The 19851-nt window shown below is 51.2% G+C and overlaps 1 protein-coding gene across 1 annotated transcript; it reads left to right on the top strand.

Annotated features, from left to right (window-relative positions):
• Positions 1 to 2003: 2003 nt before the first annotated feature.
• On the top strand, positions 2004 to 17910 carry P2RX4 (purinergic receptor P2X 4). Its single transcript, XM_007938258.2, has 12 exons — positions 2004 to 2137; positions 6459 to 6606; positions 9910 to 9981; positions 10088 to 10160; positions 10544 to 10640; positions 13226 to 13306; positions 13409 to 13550; positions 13638 to 13774; positions 16056 to 16149; positions 16276 to 16341; positions 17001 to 17096; positions 17884 to 17910. The coding sequence occupies exons 1-12, from the start codon at positions 2004 to 2006 to the stop codon at positions 17908 to 17910; spliced, it is 1167 nt and encodes a 388-aa protein (XP_007936449.1).
• Positions 17911 to 19851: the final 1941 nt, after the last annotated feature.

Genomic DNA, 19851 nt, shown 5'->3' with positions numbered 1-19851 from the left:
GGGTTTCCAAGGCAGTATCACTACGGAAGTAGGATTGCCCAACCTTCCTTCCGAGGAGTGGCTGGTGGGTTTGAACTGCCAGCCTCCTGGTTAGCAGTCAAGTGCCTTAGGCACTACGCTACCAGAGCTCCTCATTAGCCATTAGAGAGATGCAAATCAAAACAGCAATGAGATACTAACTCATCCCAGCACTGATGGCAAGGTTCAACAAGACAGAAAATAACAAATGTTGGTAGGATGTGGAGAGATTGGGACTTTCATACACTGTTGGTGGGACTGTGAAGTGATACAACCACTGTGGAAAGCAATATGGTGATTCCTTAGAAAGCTGGAATTGGAGATACCATTTGACCCAGCAATCCCATTACTAGATACATATCCTAGAGAGGTGAGAGCCAGGACAGGAACAGATATATGCATACTCATGTTCATTGCAGCACTATTTACAATAGCAAAAAGATGGAAACAACCTACATGCCCATCAGCGGAAGAGTGGATGACCAAACCATGGTACATACACACAATGGAATGCTATGCAGCACTAGAGAATAATGTAGAGACTGCAAAACACCACATAACATGGATAAACTTGGAGGACATTATGCTGAGTGAAATAAGTCAATCACAGGACAAATATAGTATTAGTTTGTTGTTGTAGAGGGTCAAGGAAAGGTTTATATATGGAGGGCAATTTTCTTTGTTGGTTACCAGGGGTGAGAGGGTAGAGGAGGGAAGGGGAGGGAACACTGCAAAAAAAAAAAAAAAGATGCATTGACCCATGTCACTTTAGTTTTGTGTATTTCACTGTACATAAATTATACCTCAAAAAAACACATTTTAGAAAATCAAACAACATATTACACTGGGCAAATCTGCTGGGGAAAAAAAAAAAAAAAAAACCTCTTCAAAATGTTAAAAAGCAAAGATGCCCCCTTACAGACTAAGGTGCACCTGCCTCAAGCCAGTCACTTCCTAGGCATGTGAAGGTTGGACAATGAATAAAGAACAAAGAACTGATGGCTTTGAATACGCTGTTGGTAAAGAACACTGAATAGACCATGGACTGTGGAAGAACAAACCCATCTGCCTTGGAAGAAGCACAGCCAAAATGCTCCTTAGAGGGGACAATGGCCACGCTTCCATTTCTGTACTCTGGACATGTCATCAGGAGGGACTAGTCCCTGGCAAAGGACATCATGCTTAGTAAAGTGAGGTTCAGTGAGAAAGAGGAAAACATTCCGCGAGATGGACTGACAGTGGCTACAACAACGGGCTCAAACATCGCAACGACTGTGAGGACGGCACAGGCCTGGGCAATGCTCCCTTCTGTTGAGCACTGGGTGGCCATAGGTCAGAACGGACTCCACAGCACAACATGAAAACGTATGTGAAGGGGATGAACTAACGTAGGGAATTGTGTTCGGACAGTGGGACAACGGGTGTTTCCTCATTATTTCCTCTATTTCCCAATTCTCCAACTGGGAGTATGTGACAGGATGTGTGGCCGTCGCCTGGGCCGCTAGGGCACATGCTATTTGATTTTCTTCCCCAGTTGAGAAGATGCCGCTGCCCCCCGCTCTCCCAAGTAGGGTCTGTCCAAGTTGAATGTCCTGAGGGGCTGGGGTCACTTATACCTCTGGCTCCCTTAAGGGGGTCGCTCTTTCCCAAGTTGGAGGTCAATGAGGGGTCATTCTCCGCGGCTCCCTGAGGGAGTCGTTCGTTCCTGGGGGGGTGGGGAGGTCATTGAGAGGGTCATTCTCCGCGGTCCTCCTGAAGGACTCTCTCGTTCCGAGGGGAGGCTCACTGACAGAGGGCCATTCTCTCTCCTCGGCCCCCAGAGCGGAGGTCACGCGCCGCCCGGCCCTTCCTCAGCACGCGCCGCCTCCTTCCGGGCCGTCCCCACAGGCGGCCTAGCTGGGCGGGGCTCGGGGCGCGGACGCGGCGGCGGGAGCAGGACTCAGGCCGCGGAGCCCCGGCCGCGGGAGCTCCAGAGGCCGCCGACCATGGCGGGCTGCTGCCCCGCGCTGGCAGGCTTCCTGTTCGAGTACGACACGCCGCGCATCGTGCTCATCCGCAGCCGTAAAGTGGGGCTCATGAACCGCGCCGTGCAGCTGCTCATCCTGGCCTACGTCATCGGGTGAGCCCGGCGTCCCCGCGCCGGGAGGGGCTGGGGCCGGCGCACCTGCTGGCTGTGGCCCAGGGCCTCGGCTGAGCCCGCGGGCGCCCTGCAGGTGGGGTCTCACCTGGTGTCACCCACTTCCCCTGCCTGAGCGGCTGCAGCTGTGCCCGAGCGGGAGGGCGGGCGGCGGCGAAGAGCTGTTTCCATGCTGCGTTTTTATTTTTTTATTTTTACTTTTCTTATTTTATTTTTTAAGAGCTTGTTTTATCCATGCTGTGTTTTAAGGGCAACGCCTGGCTAGCCCTTCCTCTTGCCTTTCCTGCTTCTTGACCTCGAGTTTCTCTATGAGCCCTCTTGGCGGTGGGAGCCTTTGCCCCAAACGTTTGTCTCAATCATTGCTCTTCTCCCATTCTGACGATCTGCTGACAAGGCTTGGGATTTCCCGTCGGTTACCGTTGGGTCTGTGGCTTCCGGGCCTTTCCTATGAGCACTTGTGGTCACCCAGAGATGGTGGAGACGGCTGACTTGCAAAAAGTTGCTGTACTCTGTATGTGGTATTTGAAGCTTACCTCCTTTGTGTTGTGGCGTTGTTGGCGTTGTGCTATGTGGACCTGCCTTCGCCTCACCTTCCCCCTGCCCTGCCTTAGGCGCAGGTACCCTACCACCTTCCCAGCCAGTTGCTCTCAAGTCTGTTCCAACTCATGGTGACTCCAGGGGTGTCGAAATCCCATAGGCCTAGTTTTTCAGAAGCAGGTTACCAGGCTTTTCTCCCTAGGCACCTGTGGCTGGCCTCCAACCTTTTGGGAAGCAGCCATGCTCATTAATGGTTTGCACCCACCAGGGACTCTTGCCAGCTTGAGGCCTCACTAAGTGTTGGATTTTGATTGAACTAGCCCATTACAGTTTAATGAAACTGGACAGAGGTGGAAATTACCTTGCCACCTGGGCCCACTTTAAAGAGTCACCTGACTGTCGCACCTACAGCTGCTGACCGGGTGGATGTACCTGCTCTTTCTTAAAAGACTTAGTGCAGTGGACCCCACACTTTGTACATGGGAACCACTGGGGAATGTTTAAAAAGTGGTGATTGCTGGCTCGCGTCTCTAAACCTTCTGGTTTCACTGGTACGGAGGATGCCCAACTAACTCCCAGGTGATTCTGATACGCAACAGAGTTTGGGAACCACTGACCTCGTGTTTCCCCAACTCACCTGATCAGCTGTATAAAAACACCAGGCCACCTGGAGTCTCGCTGGAGTTCCTGCTTCGTAGGTCTGGGTTGAGGCTTGGAATCTGTTCACATTGTTGCAGGGGACTCACCAGATCCAGCAGGTTCGAGAAACAATAGGCTTCAACACAGCCTAGCAGCAGTGGGTACTGACGGTATCTGAGAACATGGTTTCCCAGATATAAACTCTACATGAGAATCACTCCCAGGCTCTGGTTCATGACTTCTCCCCCACCTTCCAGGGATTCTGATGCACCTGAAATCTTGACACTACCAACTGCCATTGAGTCATCTCCACCTCAACTCATGGCAACCCCGTGTGTCAGGGCGGAAAGAACAGTGCTCCATAGAGTTTTCAATGGCGACACTCTGAATGGCCGCGCTCTCTCTGAAGGCCCCAGGGGAAGATCCCTTCTTGCTTCCCCCAGCTTCTAGCAGCCCCAGGCATTCCCCGTGAAACTACAGTATCACGTCATATTCTCGCTGTGTCTCTTCTCCTTTAAAAAAAAAAAAAAAACCTGCCATCAAGTCAATTCCAACTTTAGTGACCCTATATGCTATATAGACTAGAACCGGCCCATAGGGTTTCCAAGTCTGCAGTCTTTGTGGAAGCAGACTGCCACATCTCTACCACGGGAGCAGCTGGTGTGTTCAAACGGCCTACCTTTTGGTTAGCAGTGGAATGCTTTAACCACTGCACAACAGGGGCTCCTTGTTTTTATAAGGATACCAGTCCTACTCAGGTATGGCCTCCTACTAACTGATAACATCTTCAAAGACCCTCTTTTCCAGACAAGGTCATGTTCACAGGGTCCCAAGGTTAGGACCTTCAACGTATCTCTTTGGGTGACACAATTCAATCCGCATCTAGGGGTGACCAGAAAACTTGCTGAAAACTGAACAGTGGGCTTTCTCAAGCTGCTGCCGGCAGCGCTGGCAGCACAGGGCAACGCTCTGAACGCTCTCGCCATCGTAAGCACTCACCACGCGTTAACTCATTTCCCAGCACCACAGTCCCGGGAAGATCTTTTTCATTCCCATTGTGTAGACGGGAAAAAACCAAGGCAAAGATGTTGAACAACTTGCCTGAGATCATGGCCTCGTGAGTGGGGGAGCTGAGGCATGGATCCAGACTGCATGGCTCCAGTCTGCTCGCCTGTGCTAGTCATTAGGCTCTAATGCCTTTATGTTTGTAATCATTCAGGCTGGTACTTGGGTCCTTATTTCAGAGGAGACACGCACATATGTGACCTGAATTCTTGGAGAAAAGTAAGAAACTCCTATATAAAAGTTCCTCGAAAGTTGGGATTCACTTATTTTTTTAATTGTGATTTGGGTGAAAGTTTACAGAGCAAATTCATTTTCCATACAGCATATGTTCATACATATTTTGTTCCATGAAGTTGACCACAATTCCCCACAGCGAACCAGCTCTCTTCCACTTCCTCCCTGTCGTTACCTCTTCCCTGTGTCCTTCCCTGCCATGCACTCCCACCACCCCAGCTGTCTCCTTGTGCAAGCACTGCCCTTCTGTTCTTCCATGATTGATCTCTCCAAGGTGTGTATCTACCTGATGTAAATGTTCACTCCACATGCCTGTGTGTTGTATGGCTGGAAGCCAGAGGACTGGGTTCAATTCCAGCAGCTAGGGGACATGGTCTCAGGTTCCACCAGGCTCCATCAGAACAGCAAACCTGGTCTTTTTTTTTTTTTTTCTTTTTAATGATTTTGAGTTTTGTTCCACATTGCTCTCCCATTCTATCTAGGATCTCCTGCACCGATCCCCCTCCAGGTGGTTGACAGTGATAGCTGGGTACCACCTGGTTCTTCTGGTCTCATGGTCATATAGGCTGAAGATCCCATGGTCTACCAATCCCTTGGACTAATTGTTTCCATGTGTCTTTGTTTCCCTTTGTCTTCCTCATTGTTTTTTGCTCTGAACGAGGAGAGACCCATCATTGCATCTAGATGGCTGCTTGCAAGCTTTTAAGACCCCAGTTGCTACTAACCAAAGTAGGATGTAGAACAATGTTTTTGTGTAGTATGTTATGCCAATTGAGCTTGATGTCCCCTTCAACCATGAACCCAAGCCCACAGGTCCAACTTCTCACTTCCTTGGGGTAGCTGGCTGTGGCCAAGAAGCCACCACAACCTTGCTTCTTGTCAGCTCTACTATACACCTGGACATTCTTACAGCACATACAAATACACATGTAGAAGCATCGTCTGCTAACCCTATATATGGTCATGGGCACACTCCTCTCTGCTTAGACAAACCTGATCGTTCAGCCTGCCCACCCATCTCTCCACCCGTAGATCAAGGCTTGCCATCACTGACAACGCAGTAGTGTACACAAAAAAGGGTTCATCTTTGTTGTCTGTACCTCACATGTACCTCTGTCTGTCTTCTTCTTCCTCCACATCAGTGTGTTGATCACTCACTGTCGGTACATTGCTCTTCCCTTCACGCAAGTCAATACTTGTCTCTACCTATCTAGCAGTGTTCTCTCCCTTCCCCTCCCATCCCTGGTAATGAACAAAGATCACTTTTATTGAGAGTATAGCATAATGAGCAGTAGAACAAGCTTCAGAGGCAGAGGACCTGGATGCAAACTCTGGCTGATACCCCCTAGCTAGATGACTTTGGGCAAGTTACTTAACCTCTCTGTCTCCCTGTTCTCCTCTGTAAAATGGTGACAGTAATCATTCCTAATAATCATAAAGCAAGGAGCCCTGGTGATGCAATGGTTAAGCACCCGGGTGCTAACCCAGAGATTGGCAGTTTGAACCCACCAGCTGCTGTACGAGAGAAAGATGGGACAGTCTGCTTCCGTAAAGACTGCAGCCTTGGAGACCCTATGGGGCAGCTTACTCCTTCCTATAGAGGCCCTATGAATCAGAGTCAACTCAGTGTCAATAGCTTGGTTTTCTGTTTTGAATCTACCCCATTTTCCAGAAGTGGAAACGGAGCACCCAGAAGTTAAAGAGCTTTGACAAAGTTGCATAATCAGTAAACAGTGATCTTTGAGCCTCTGGCTAACAGAAGCTCCCTAAAATTGATTCAAACTCACCGCATCCTAATGGCAATTTAAAAGGCTCTTTTCTTTTCTAGGTGGGTGTTTGTGTGGGAGAAGGGCTACCAGGAAATGGACTCGGTTGTCAGCTCAGTTACTACCAAGGCCAAGGGCATTGCTGTGACCAACACCTCCGGACTTGGATTCCGGGTCTGGGACGTGGCGGATTATGTGATTCCAGCTCAGGTATGTCTCCCCCCACAACCTCTAAATGAATTAGCTCCTTTCTCTGTCCTGCTTAATGATGGCTTTGGCCAGACTTCTAACATCACCGATGCCCAGACTCATTGCTTCAGCCCAAGAAAGGGTCTCACGGGTAATATCGTCAGCTGCAGTTCTTCAGCTCTGAAGCAGGACTGGATTAGAAACGGGATGCTTTCTAGGTGGACCACGATCTGTCTCAAGCCTTGAAGGAGGAGAAAGCAAAGGTGTTAAATCCTGGGAAATGTCGAGTGGAAAGATCAGGTCCTTTCTATATTTTGTGTCTGCTTTATTGTTGTAAAAGGAACCACAGTTGCACAGTAGTTAAGCACTCAGCCACTTACCAAAAGGTTGGTGGTTTGAACCCACCAGCCGCTCTGCAGGACAAAGCCGTGGCAATCTGCTTCTGTAAAGATTATACCCTTGGAACTGTGGACTTTCTGGAGCCATGGAGGGTGAATGAATTCCTGAAATGATTGTCCTGAGATCGTCTTTAAATCTTCAACCAGAAATATCCCCTGAAGTCATCTTAAAACTGGTCTGCCTTGAGCATTCTGCTCTTTTAAGAACTATTTATATGGGATCAAAGTGACAACAACAGCTTGAAAGATTAGATAGGAATTTAGGGAGCAGGTGAGTCTATGTTAATGGGGGAGGAACAACTCAGAAAAGGATGGGAATGATTGCACAGCTCGATGAATGTCCTCAGCATCACCCAGTTGTAGAAGCTGTTGAACTGGTGTGTGTTTTGCTGTGTATATTCTCAACCACAAAATAAATAAAACAGGGAAAAAAAATTACAGCCTTGGAAACTTGGGTAAGTTCTTTTCCAACCTGTAGGGTCACTATGGGACAGAATCGGCTCTACAGCAATAGGTGTTTTTTTGAGGAAGTGTTTTTAATTATTATCGTAAATCCACAAGGCAAATCTCTCAGACAGTGTGAAAACAGTAGCAGCAATTAGAGCCCAAAAGCCAGGCTGAGAAACAAACATTCCCAGGTAGGATTCCATCAGGAACAGAGGGAAAGGAAGTAGGAATGAGATCCAGCGTCCCAGCCTGAGCCTGTTAATCTGCAAAGCTCACAGTTCAATATTGACTCTCTAGCCGCGGTGACAGTGCTGCTCTTTGGTGCACGGCAAACCCAGGCATAGCCCTCCGGATGGCTTCTGTGCCAGGGGGATGGGGTGAGCAGATTGGCACTGGGCCGGCTCTTGGCTCAGTGTTCTGTGCGGGAAACCAAGGACCTGAGAATCTTACCTTTCCTCACACGATGGCCCTGTCCTGCCTGGCCCTGTGATTCTCACACTCAGTGTGTTTCTTTGGGAGTCCGTGGGTGATGTAAATGGTTAACACCTGGCCGCTAATCGAAAGGCTACAGCTTCGAGTTCACACAAAGCTGCCTCACAAGAAAGGCCTGGTGATCTGAACATCAGCCATTGAGAACTCTGTGGAACAGAGTTTTATTTGGACACTCGGGGTCACCATGAGTCAGAATTGACTTGCTGGCAACTAGATGTTTCCTTGAACCAAGGAAGGGTACGAGCCCCCCAGCTCTGACCCTCAATGGAAAGCAACACCCTGCAAGTCTGCTTCGAGAGTGGAGCTGCGCTGGGGCTGGGCGAGTCCCAGGGTGCTCTTTCCATGGGCTTTCATGACGTCCGTCTGCCTCTCTGTATTTGGAAACCAAACACTGACTTGGCTCACCTCCAGACTGGAATTTCCCCATGCTTTAGAGGTAGGAACAAAAAGCAGACCATATGAAACTCTGGAGGTCTAACTCGGGAGTCTTAGAACAGCCTTCTAGAAGCACCAGAGTACGTCTGCTAACTGAACACCTGGGAACATGACGGGTGTTAGGAAAGACACTCGAGCCCCTTGCCAAATTCTCACACCTCCCGTGGCCATCTCCAACATGGTTTGCTCTGGGCCTTTCTCTGAAAGATGCCAGCAATTAATTCCCAGGGCTTCGGCCATCTTGTCAGACCTGGGGTGGGATGTCTGCAGACTCTGGTTCCAGAGTTACTCGGCTTCCCCAGATGGTGCCTGCCTCTTCACAGGAAAATGACATGCTAGGAGAGTTTCTACCAGGGTCATATGAGCTGCAAACAACTCAGAGGCAACGGGCTTGGGTTTTTGTCCTTTATTCCTCATATTGGGAAGTTGTTATTTGCAGTTCTTCAGTCTCATCCTAACTGAATTGTCCTCTGGACACTGTAAACCAACCATCTGGTGCCCTCGTACCTACTAGGAGAAGACAGAACCTCCCCAGGTGGAGAAATGACTGCTGACCCTATGGGCCCGTGCTAGACTTTTATTAATCCCAATCGGGAAGGAAATGCAGCCGAATGTCAGACCTTTGAGGCCTTGTGTTTCTGTACCTTGTGTGGATACCTTTGCTGACAGAGGCTGTCTTCAGCAATTGTTGGCTCCTCTTCCACCACACGTCAAGGCTTTATTGAAGAACCTGTTCAGGTTATAGACTCAATTTTTTTTAATTGAGGTGAAATTAATGTGACATGAAATGAACCATCTTAAACAGTTCAGTGGGATTTAGTATGTTCACAGTGTTAGGTGATGAACTCCACTTACTAATCCCAAAGTACTTTCATCCCCCAAAATGGAAACCTCATGCCCATTAGCAGTCACCCTCCTTTCCACCCCACCAGCCCTCAGAAAAACAAACTCATAGAGACCACTGTTGGATTTCCAAGGATATAAATCTTTACGGAAGCAGACTGCCTATCTTTCTTCCGTGGAGTAGCTGGTGAGTTCAAATCACTAACCTTTGGGTTAGCAGCCAAATGCCTTAATCTACTATCTGTGTCTAGAGATTGTTTATTTTGGATATTTCGGATAAATGCATTTATTTAACATGTGGCCTTTGTGACTGGCTTCTTTCACTCAGCATGATGTTTTCAAGGTTAATCCACGTGGTAGCATGTATCAGAATTTTATTCCTTCTCATGGCTGAGTAATATTCTACAGCATTGATGGCTCACACTTTGCTTAGCCATTCATCTGCTGATGGAAACTTGGCTTGTTTCTGACTGACCTTTGGCTGAGAACAGTGCTGCTGTGGACACTGGTGGACAGGTATCTGTTGGAGGCCTGTTTGCATTAGCTTATAGACGCTCATGAGGGAGTCATCTACATTGGTTTCTGCGTGGCATGTGGGAGAAGGGAAAGGTACCATCCTCTTCTGTAAGCATCTGACTTTCTTGGTGGGTATTGCTTGACTCTGCTGAGGAGTCACACGGTGGTGCCCCTTTCTCGCCCTGCTCTGCAGGAGGAAAACTCACTCTTTGTCATGACCAACATGATCATCACCATGAACCAGACCCAGGACGTCTGTCCTGAGGTAAGTGGCATCTCAGGAAGGCGGCTTGCCTCCCTCTCTGAGCCTGTCTAGCTACATGTGGGGCTGGGCTACATGGAGCTTATTTTCACTTTCTCTCTTTTTCCAGATTCCAGATAAGACCACTGTGTGTGAGTCAGATGCCCACTGCATCGCAGGTTCTGCAGGCACCCACAGCAATGGTAGGGGTACGCACTGAGACCCAGAGGGGTAGGCCCCCGACGGGATCTGCTCCCGGGGCTCTGCTCTAATAGAGAATCTCAGGGACCAACTCCCCCGCAGCCTCACGAGGCCCCGGGCCCTCCGTGCTCTCACCAGTGTCACCCAAGCCCCGAGCGTTCTCTGTCCTGGGGCTCAGCTTGACCCAGGCCCTGCAGTTGGCACAGATACGTGTGAGACTCAGGCCAGCACCATCCTCCAGTTGCAGTTCCTGGACACTGTCTCCTTCCCAGAGTCAAGATGCCTTCAGAGGATGGGGCTTTTCCTCTCTACCTGAAGAAGATGCCCATCCCCACAAAGGCAGAGAATGAGACCCCCATGGACCCATGTCTCCCCGTTTCCATAGGAGTTGCAACAGGAAGATGTGTGCCATTCAATGGGACCGTGAAGACATGTGAGGTGGCAGCCTGGTGCCCTGTGGAAGATGACAACCATGTGCCCAAGTGAGTCCAGTGGGGGAAGGACCTGCCCTGAACAGAGGTTCTGGACTGAGGGGCAGCGGCAGGAAGTGAAGCCTGGGCTCCTGGTGTCTGTGTGTGGGGGAGCTCCTCTACAGCAGTGCTCCTCAACTACTGTGCAGTGATGAGGACAGGCGAGGTGGCCTATGGGGCTTGTCACGTATGATGAGTGTACAGGTGACTTACTGGGATCCTAGGACTCTGTCAGCTGCAAAGAGCAGACAGGAAACACAGTCCTCAGTGTCTCAGGCATACACACAGACATACAAATGCACATGCATACACATACACATATGCATACATGCATACACACTCATGCAACACAAACATGCACATCTCCATACACATTCATGCACACACATACGCAGACATGCATACATTCATGCATGGATGCATATACATACATGCACATATGCGCACACACATATGCACACACACAGAGCAGAGGGAGTTAACCAGTGTAGGTAGATCCGGGGCTCAAAAGCACAGCGTCAGGGTCTTCCCCCATCTTGGCTCTACTTCCTTCAGTGTTGATGGGACCCAGAGAAGCGTCCCTGGGGCAGCTCTGGGCTTACATTCCCCCCAAGCAGAGTCTCTCTTCCCAGTTGTCCACAGAGATTCTAGACCTGTCTGTCCTCACGTCATCCCTGAGCCCACTGCTGTGGGTGGGGGTGAATTCCGCCTTGCCTGTCCTTGTCTTGCTCTCGTCTCACAGTCACTGTTTATAACTTCAGGGATCCCACCTGGATCTGGCAAGGCCTCCCCCAGCAGAGGGGTTGGTCGAGTGTCAGATTCACCCGCAGAAATCCAAAGTAGGGTCCCCTCGAGGGCAGATCCAACTCAGAGCAGCCGGAAGCCAGAAGCTAACGTGGTACCTCCAAGAAGGGAGGGGCGCTTCTTGTGTGCTTTCCACCCCACCCCCACCCCCTGCCCTGGAACATTTTATTGTGGTTCGGGTGGAAGTTCACAGAGCAAATTAGTTTTCCACTCAACAATTCGTACATATTTTGATTCATGACATCAGTTGCTATCCCTCAACGCGACAACATGTCCCACTTCCTCCCTGGGTTCCCTGTTTCCACTTGCCTGTCTTTCCTGCCGCCGCCTGCCTTCTGAACGTTGTTGTTGGGCGAATGCTGCCTTTCTGGTCTCATCTAGTAGATCGTACTGAAGAGCACGTTCCTCACAGGTGTTACCGTTCACTTTAGAAGGCTGGCTGTTGTGTGGCTGAAAGGTGATCCTGGGAGTGGGTTCAGTTCCAGGCTTGAAGGGTAAACAAGAGCCACTGTGGGCACTTCTGAGAAGCAGCCACTGCAGGTGAAGTCACCTTTGGTTTCACCTGTAAACCAGATCTGTCTCCACTGCCTGAGCACCCCCACACGGGGGCAAAGCCTGAAATGCACCGGCTGGCTGCTGAAGGATTCCAGGGAGGCCGGAGACGCCCGGCGCTGAGCCTCAGGTTATACACGCCTACTGCCGTGAAGGGGATAGCTCTGGTAGCGTAGTGCCTAAGGCACTTGACTGCTAACCGGAAGGCTGGTAGTTCAAACCCACGAGCCATTCCTCGGAAGGAAGATGGGGCAATCTACTTCCGTAGTGATATTGCCCCGGAAACCCAAGGAGGGGTCGCTATGAGTCAGGTCTGACTTGACGACACACAACAACAACAACAACAACAACAAGAATTAACTGCCATGAAGCAGCCCTGCCCTTCTATGTGAGGGAGACCGGCAGGCTTGGTTGAAAGTCTCTTCTCTCGACCGTTGTTCAAGCACAGGAGAGTAGAAAGCCTAGAGACGGTTCACTTTTTTCTTACAAGTAACACTGCAAGATGCATGTGTGTGTTTTTAAAAAATATTACTGCCTGTGTGTGAGGGGGTGGGGGTGGCGGTGGGGGGTGTTAGTTGCTCTTGAGCTGATTCATAAAACTATTCCACAGGGTTTCCTTGGCTGTAGTTTTTCCTTTCACTTCCTTCGTTGTTGTTGAGAATAGACACAGCAGAACATACACCAGCTCACTGGTTTCTGCGTGTCCAGCTCAGTGACACCGATTACATTTTGGAGTTGTGCAACCGTTCGCACCCTCCTTTTCTGAGTCCTCCCTCCCCCATTATTGGCCGTTATCTTAATGGGAGCAGATCACCAGCCTTTTTCTTCCGTGGTGCTTCTGGGTGGGTTCAGACCTCCAGTGTTTAGGTTGGGGTTAGCGGTCAAGCAGAAACTGTTTGCACCACACAGGGACTATATATAATTATATATAAAGACAGCAACATACACATGGATGATGTAGCTGTATAGATAGGGAGCCCTGGTGGGGCAGTGGGCGAGTGGTCAGGTGCTAACTGAAGGGTCTGTGGTTTGAACCTACCAGCTGCTCTGGGGGAGGATGTGTCAGTCTGCTCACGTAACGATTACAGCCTTAGAAACCATAGGGGCCAGTTCTACTCTGTCCTTTAGGGTCACTCTGAATTGGAATCAACTCAAGTGCAGCAGGTTATATATGTATGTATGCATGCACACACACATACATACCCTTATACTTTTGTTAATAATGTTAAAATTTCTTTTAGGCCTGCTTTTTTAAAGGCTGCAGAAAACTTCACCCTTTTGGTTAAGAACAACATCTGGTATCCCAAGTTTAATTTCAGCAAGTAAGTGGTGGCCAGGTGAGAGTCCCTGGGTGTCGCGGGGAAGCACCTGGCTCTCCTCCCTGGGGCTGCCCGGCTGCCACATCCGCTTCCTCCCGGCTGTAGGAGGAACATCCTGCCCACCATCAACACCTCCTACCTCAAATCCTGCATTTACGATGCGGAAACAGATCCCTTCTGCCCCATCTTCCGTCTGGGCAAAATCGTGGCGAGCGCGGGACACAGCTTCCAGGACATGGCCGTGGAGGTAGGTGTGGGCCTCGCTAGTCTGCTGCCCGCGCCTTTCGCACCGAACGTGCTCCAAGCCCGTGCTCTGTCCGCCTCAAATCCACAGGGCGGCATCATGGGCATCCAGATAAGGTGGGACTGCAACTTGGACCGGGCTGCCGCCCTCTGCCTGCCCAGGTACTCCTTCCGCCGCCTTGACAACCGCGACGCCGACCACAACGTGTCCCCGGGCTACAACTTCAGGTGGGGCAAGCCTGGGGCCCGTGTCCCAGGGGTCAGTGGGTGACTGTGACTGGGCCTCTTGACAGTGCCTGCCCCCAGCCCCAAACCGGAGCCTTGCAACACCACCAAGAATGGGCTCCCCTCTCCTGTCCAAATGCATAAGATACATCTGCAGGGGCGGGTCCCGAGCAGGGGCTAGCAGCCACGGCACCCTGGCCGGTGAGAGCCTCCAGGCCCTCTCTTGCCTGAGGCAGCAGGCAATGGCCACTGGCAGAGCCCGACACTCAGTGCAGCCAAAGGGAAGGTGGCTTTTTTATGTGCGTGTAAAATATACGTAACATAAATTTTGCCGTTTCAGCTATTTTTGAGGTGTATAACTCACTGGCATTAATTACATTCACCACATTGGGCAGCCATCACCAGTGTCTACTTCTGGAACACCCTCCTCGGCGGTACAAACAGTTAAGCACTCAAGTACTAACCTAAAGGTTGATAATTCAAGCCCCACCCCACCCCGCAGCCCAGAGGTGCCTCAGACGGCAGGCCTGGCGATATTCCAAAAGGTCACAGGCTTGGAAACCCTATGCGGCCGTTATACACTGCACATGTGGGTTCCCCAGGGGCCCAAACTGATTCAGCAACAACAGCAGCTCCCCAACCCAGCCCCTGGGCACATCTGCTCTCCCCTCTCTCTGGAGAAGAGACAGACAGACAGAAACAGCCCTTCCCAGAAATAGGAACACGCTTAGTAGGCCAGTGGGCACTCTGGTGGTGAGTGCTTAAGGCACTTGACTGCTAACTAGAAGGCTGGCGGTTCAAACCCACTAGCCACACCTCAGAAGGCAGGTTGGGCAACCTACTTCCGTAGAGATACCTCCTCGGAAACCCAAGGAGTGGTCACTGAGTCGGATCCCGCTAGTGAGTTTGGTTTTGTTTTGTTTTTTTTTTTTTTTTTGGTTTTAGTAGGTCAGTGGTGTTTTTGTATTGTATTGTCTCCCTCTAGTGGTGATACATGGAATCAATACCCATGGGATTATAAAAATTTCAGTCACACACTTGTTCTGATCTCCTTGGGAGACTTCAGGCAGGTTCTTGACTTTTTTCCTAGCAGGGCAGTTAGATTTGGGTTGCCCCATCTTGACTGTCACCCAGTTCTTGTAGAAACCACTGTGAATTGTGGAGAACCTCAAGTTTGGGTTAGACAAAGAAGTGGTAGGACACTCTAGAAGGACACCAGCCCCAACCTCTGGGCCCACCCGAAGTCTCTAGGCCTGACCAGGACATCTGGGCCAGAGGGTCACGGGGCACGGGGCTAGGGTGTAAGCTCCTGGGTGGCTCTCCATGTGACACAGCAACACATGGTATCATGACTCAACGGTTTTCTACGCCTGCCCTTTTTTTTTTTTTTTTTAACTTTATTGAGATAAAATTCACACCCTGCAGTTCCCCCATTTAAAGCTGCAAGTCAGTGGCGTTTCAGTATGCTTACAGACTTGCACCCGTCACTACTGTCTAATTCTAAGTCATCTGTCATGCCCCCAAAACCCCAGTGTTTAGCTATCACCTCCCTATGCTCTTACTCCCCTCAGACCTAAGCAACCAACTAAACTACTTTCTGTCAATCTGCCTCTTCTAGACACTCCCTCTGAATGAAACATACCCTATTTGTTCTTTTTTGACTGGCTTCTTTCACTGAGCATAGTATCTCTGAGGTTCATCCATGTCATTGCATGCATCAGAACTCCATTCCTTTTTCATGACTGGGTAATATTCCACCTCTGGCTAGGGCACACTGGGTATATCCTCTCATCTTCTGGTGGATCAGTCTTTTTTTTAAAAAAGTCTGGTGCTGATGCTGTGAGTTTTGTAGCTGACTTTGCCACCCCTACCCACTATGTGGTCCTGGAGGTTGTGCTGGCTGTCACTTTGCCCCACTGGTGGCCAGGGTCTCTCTGAGAGGAGCAGGTGGCTTGGCCATATCAGGAAGGACCATCAGGGCAGAAGAATCCGACTAGAGCTGCCTTGTTCTGATGATGTGCGGAGTTCTCCCTGTGCCCTCTGCCAGCATCCTGGCCCACCTGTCATGGGGCCAGCCCTGTGACTGTATGGCCCACATTAGCAGGAGGCACCAGGGTTGCCAGGCTGAGCCTGCTCGGCAGGCAGAGTGAACCTTAAGCCAGAGCGAGGCCTGCAGTAGTGGGGGAGTACCACCAAGGCCTCCCTCTGCCGGGCACAAAGCAGTACATCTGGTGTTGGCCCCCAGCCCATGCTGTGTGACTCTAACGGCTCCTCCTTCCCCCAGGTTTGCCAAGTACTATAACAGCCCAGCTGGCAAGGAGCACCGGACCCTTGTTAAGGCCTACGGAATCCGCTTCGACATCATCGTGTTTGGAAAGGTAGCCTCGTCCATTGCTCTCTGTTGGCGCCCAGGCCCGCCCTGTGTGCTCTCACCGGCCCCTACCAAGAACCAAAACCAAACTCACTGCCATCACACAGCTCTGTTTCTCTGCTGTCATCTGCAGGCTGGGAAATTTGACATCATCCCCACCATGATCAACGTGGGCTCCGGCTTGGCCCTGTTGGGAGTCGTGAGTAATTCTGACCTTTATATTCACCCCCGAGGGGTCCGGGCCTCCTCAGCAGAGAGGGGACCCTAGATGCCATCTGGTCTAGACTTCCTTCCCATGACCTGTGATGAAACTGTCAGAAGGGGTGACACCAAAATGACCTCAGGGTCCGAGGCAAGGGCAGGCCAGTGCGGCAGGAGGAGGGCCCACCAAGGCAGTGGAGTCAGTAGGATTGTCACCCCCAAGTCACCCAGGGTGGTAACGCGCTACCTCCTCCCACCCACCCACCCAGCCAGTGTGCACGTGGGCAGGCCATGGCCATTGCCATTGGGCAGTCTCCACCTAGGACAATGGGCGAGAGGAGGAGCTGTGGGGGGCTGAGGGGGTGGGACTTCACTGCATGGCCCTGGGGTCAGGGGAGGAGGGGGCCGGTCACTCCACCCACTAGGGGAGGGGTTCACTGGCTCCATCCACAGGGTGGTGACATTATGAGTTCCTGCACTGGATGACACCAAACCTAGTGACACCATTGCCTGTGACCCTCATCCCCTCCTCCACCTTCCCTTTCCCGATGACAGGCCTTTCCTTCCCAATAGACTGCAGGCTGCCTGGGACGGGGCATTAACAGAGTAATGGGCCCCTCAGCCTTTCTGGCCTGTTCTCCCTCTGGGCCCATCCAGGCGACAGTGCTGTGTGATGTCATAGTCCTCTACTGCATGAAGAAGAAATACTACTACCGGGACAAGAAATACAAATACGTGGAAGATTACGAACAGGTAGGCCCCAGCTGGCCTCCCAGCAGGCCTGAAGAACCAAGACTCTTACCATACCTGTCAGCATCTTTTGCCCCAGACAGTGGGAACCCTGAACTCAGGGCATGATTGACAGGAGGCTCTTCTGTACAGGCGAGAGCGATTTTTCCGTGCCACCCACCCCTCCGCATCTGTTCTCTGTAGACGCCTGTGCTAGGATTTACTTCCTACTTTTAAGTGCACTCACATTTTAAATTTTAGTCTTAATTAACGTCACCTCAGGCTGGTTACAATCATGGACATCCTGGCCAAAGTCTCCGGGCACCTTGTGCGCCAGGAGGAGCCAGAGGCTGTTAGTGAGCGACTGAAACCACAGCCTGTTTTCTTCTGGTTCTGGCCAGAAGTCTGAAATTGAGGTGCCAGCTGGATGTGCTCTAGGGCACAGCCTTCTTGTCTCTCCCAGCTTCTAGCAGCCCCAGGCACTCCTTGGCTTGGGGGTCCATGTTCACACAGCCAGCTTCCCTGTGCGTCTGTTTCATAGGACACCACTCAGATTGGATTAGGACCCTCTGTGTCCTAGACGGGTAGATAACACCTTCAGAGATCCTTTTTCCAAACAAGGGCACCTTCACAGGTGTCAGGAGCTAGGACTTCAGCCGAACCTTTCCAGCAACTGATTACTCCTGGGAGGTCCCATGCTTTGGGGTCCCTGCACCAGGCCCACCACCATGCGCTCGGCCTGCCCCGTTGTCCCTCTTGCCTGGGGGCACCACACATGGGTGTGCACTCATCCGCTCACCCTTCTCTGCAGGGCCTCAGCAGTGAGGCAGGCCAGTGATGCCCTCCATGCACCGGGGCGCCCCACGCCCTAACCACACTGTGAAAAAGGAGAGGCTACTTGGATCACCCCACAAGAGAGAGCTGCATCTGACCTCACTCCACGGGGACTTCAGGGCTTCCTGGTACCTCTGGCGTTTGAGGTACAGGATGTTTGTCCACTCGGCAGAAGCCATGGGTCTGCTTCCTGGCCCAGTTGCCTCTGCTGCTCCTGTGACCTGTGCTGGGGTTGCCGGGGCGCCTGCTGTTTCTGGAGACCTGGGTGGGGTCTCAGGCAAGCACTGGCCCTAGGCTGTCATGCTTCCCTCCCAGCTCCTGTCTCTAGCTCCTTCGAGACAGACAGGTCCAGGGCCCCAAGGCACAGCAGCTCTGCGCAGGCACTTCACAAGGAGGGAAGGGCCCTGTGTGTGGCCACCAGCTTCCGAGCACACCCAGGCTGCCAGTGGGCTCAGGTCTGGGGCAGAGCCCGTGTGATCAGGAGCTGAAGTCAGGATTTCCCCTTTGAGAAGAGCTGTGTTGACGACTGAGGACCAAACATTAAAACAAACATTAAAAAACATACACACACTCTTCCCAGTGTCCGTCTGTGTTTGCATAGCTCAGGCTGCACTCTCCTTCCCGCGCTTTTCCCGCGGCAGGGAATTCACGTGTCCCGGCTCACTGCACTCAGACAAGTTCCAGAAACAGTCTCTGCTGGAGGGTAGGCAGCTTTTCACTGCTTTAGTCTTAAAGGCCTAAGAATTCTGATCTGTGTCCGGCCGTGTTGCTACTGTGGTGACATCATTGTGTTTTTTTCTCCTGTTAATCTCTTGTTTGTGGCTGCGTTTTTTCCACAGAATCACAGTAATACACAGGGAAACCTGTGAGAGCCATAACTCAACAGGACTGCCTTGTTTTCTGGGTCCCGTGAGTTCTCTGCCTCTGACAGGGTGCAGTCTTACTACTTTTCTAGTGCTTGCTTCAGTGGAAAATCTTGTTTTCCTTCTGACACATCCCCACCTTACAGCTTTCACAGGTTTGCTGTACCGAAGGCAGCTTTAGGTAACATGCAAATGGCTTATTCAGCTCCCCACCTCCCTGCTCCTTCCCAGAAGTCTCCAGCCAGAAGCAGCACCCCCTCCAGCTGCCTTGTTGCCTCCTCTCTGAAACGCTCATGGCAGCTATTTCTGGCTTCCGCTTCATACCTCCTTACTGGCATCAGGTGTTGGAGAGCTCCTGGAAGCAGCCTGCCCTGCTCCTGCCAGCAGCTCCTGTCTTATATTAAAGACCGTTTCTTTTAGAAGCCCTCTGCTCTTGCTAAATAACCAACCCACCTGGGCTCTTCTTGTTTGGGGAAAGACAAAAAAGGCTTCCCAAACCCCCTTTCAGAAAGTCCTGGTTCTTGCCACCATTTTGAAAAATGCCTGCTTGACAAAGTGGTAAAATGGAGCTAGACTCTTAGGAGGGGTTAGCGATGACCATCCAGGCTACAAAGCGGCAGTTACTGGCGTCTTTTAGAGCGGGGAAGACCTTTCAGCCTCACCTTTTGTAAGATGGAGAGACCCATCTCTCCATCAAATACTCAGCTGCTAACAAAAGGTCTGGCAGTTCAAGTCCACTGAGAGGTGCCTCAGGAAACAGGCCCAGTGATCTCCTGAAAAATCAGCCACTGGAAACGCTCAGCGGCGGTTCTGCTGACACACATGGCGTCGTCTCCATGGCAACTGAGATGGAGTCCAGGTTGGGGGTGGGGTGGGGCGGGGCAGGCACTGCTTCTGTCACTCCAACTGGCCTCTTGCTTCCTGCTAGATCCTGCACTCCCAGCATCCTCAGGTGGTGGTGGTTGTTAAGTGCCGTCGAGTCATTTCCGACTCATAGCGAACCCATGCACAGCAGAACGAAACACTGCCCGATCCCGCGCCAGCCCCACAATCCCTGCTATACTTGAGCCCATCATCGCAGC

This window comes from Orycteropus afer, unplaced genomic scaffold, assembly GCF_000298275.1.
Source record: "Orycteropus afer afer isolate SDZICR_OR568_19922 unplaced genomic scaffold, OryAfe1.0 scaffold00048, whole genome shotgun sequence".
Lineage (NCBI taxonomy): Eukaryota > Metazoa > Chordata > Mammalia > Tubulidentata > Orycteropodidae > Orycteropus > Orycteropus afer.
This window is presented reverse-complemented; position numbering and strand designations above follow the sequence as displayed.

What these genes read in the sequence shown, in the direction of transcription:
- P2RX4 (XM_007938258.2), top strand. Translation starts at nt 2,004, where the DNA reads ATGGCGGGCTGCTGCCCCGCGCTGGCAGGCTTCCTGTTCGAGTACGAC. An exon ending in CCCAAGTTTAATTTCAGCAA is followed by an intron (nt 13,307 to 13,408) that starts GTAAGTGGTGGC and finishes TCCCGGCTGTAG; the next exon opens with GAGGAACATCCTGCCCACCA. An exon ending in TCCCCGGGCTACAACTTCAG is followed by an intron (nt 13,775 to 16,055) that starts GTGGGGCAAGCC and finishes TCCTTCCCCCAG; the next exon opens with GTTTGCCAAGTACTATAACA.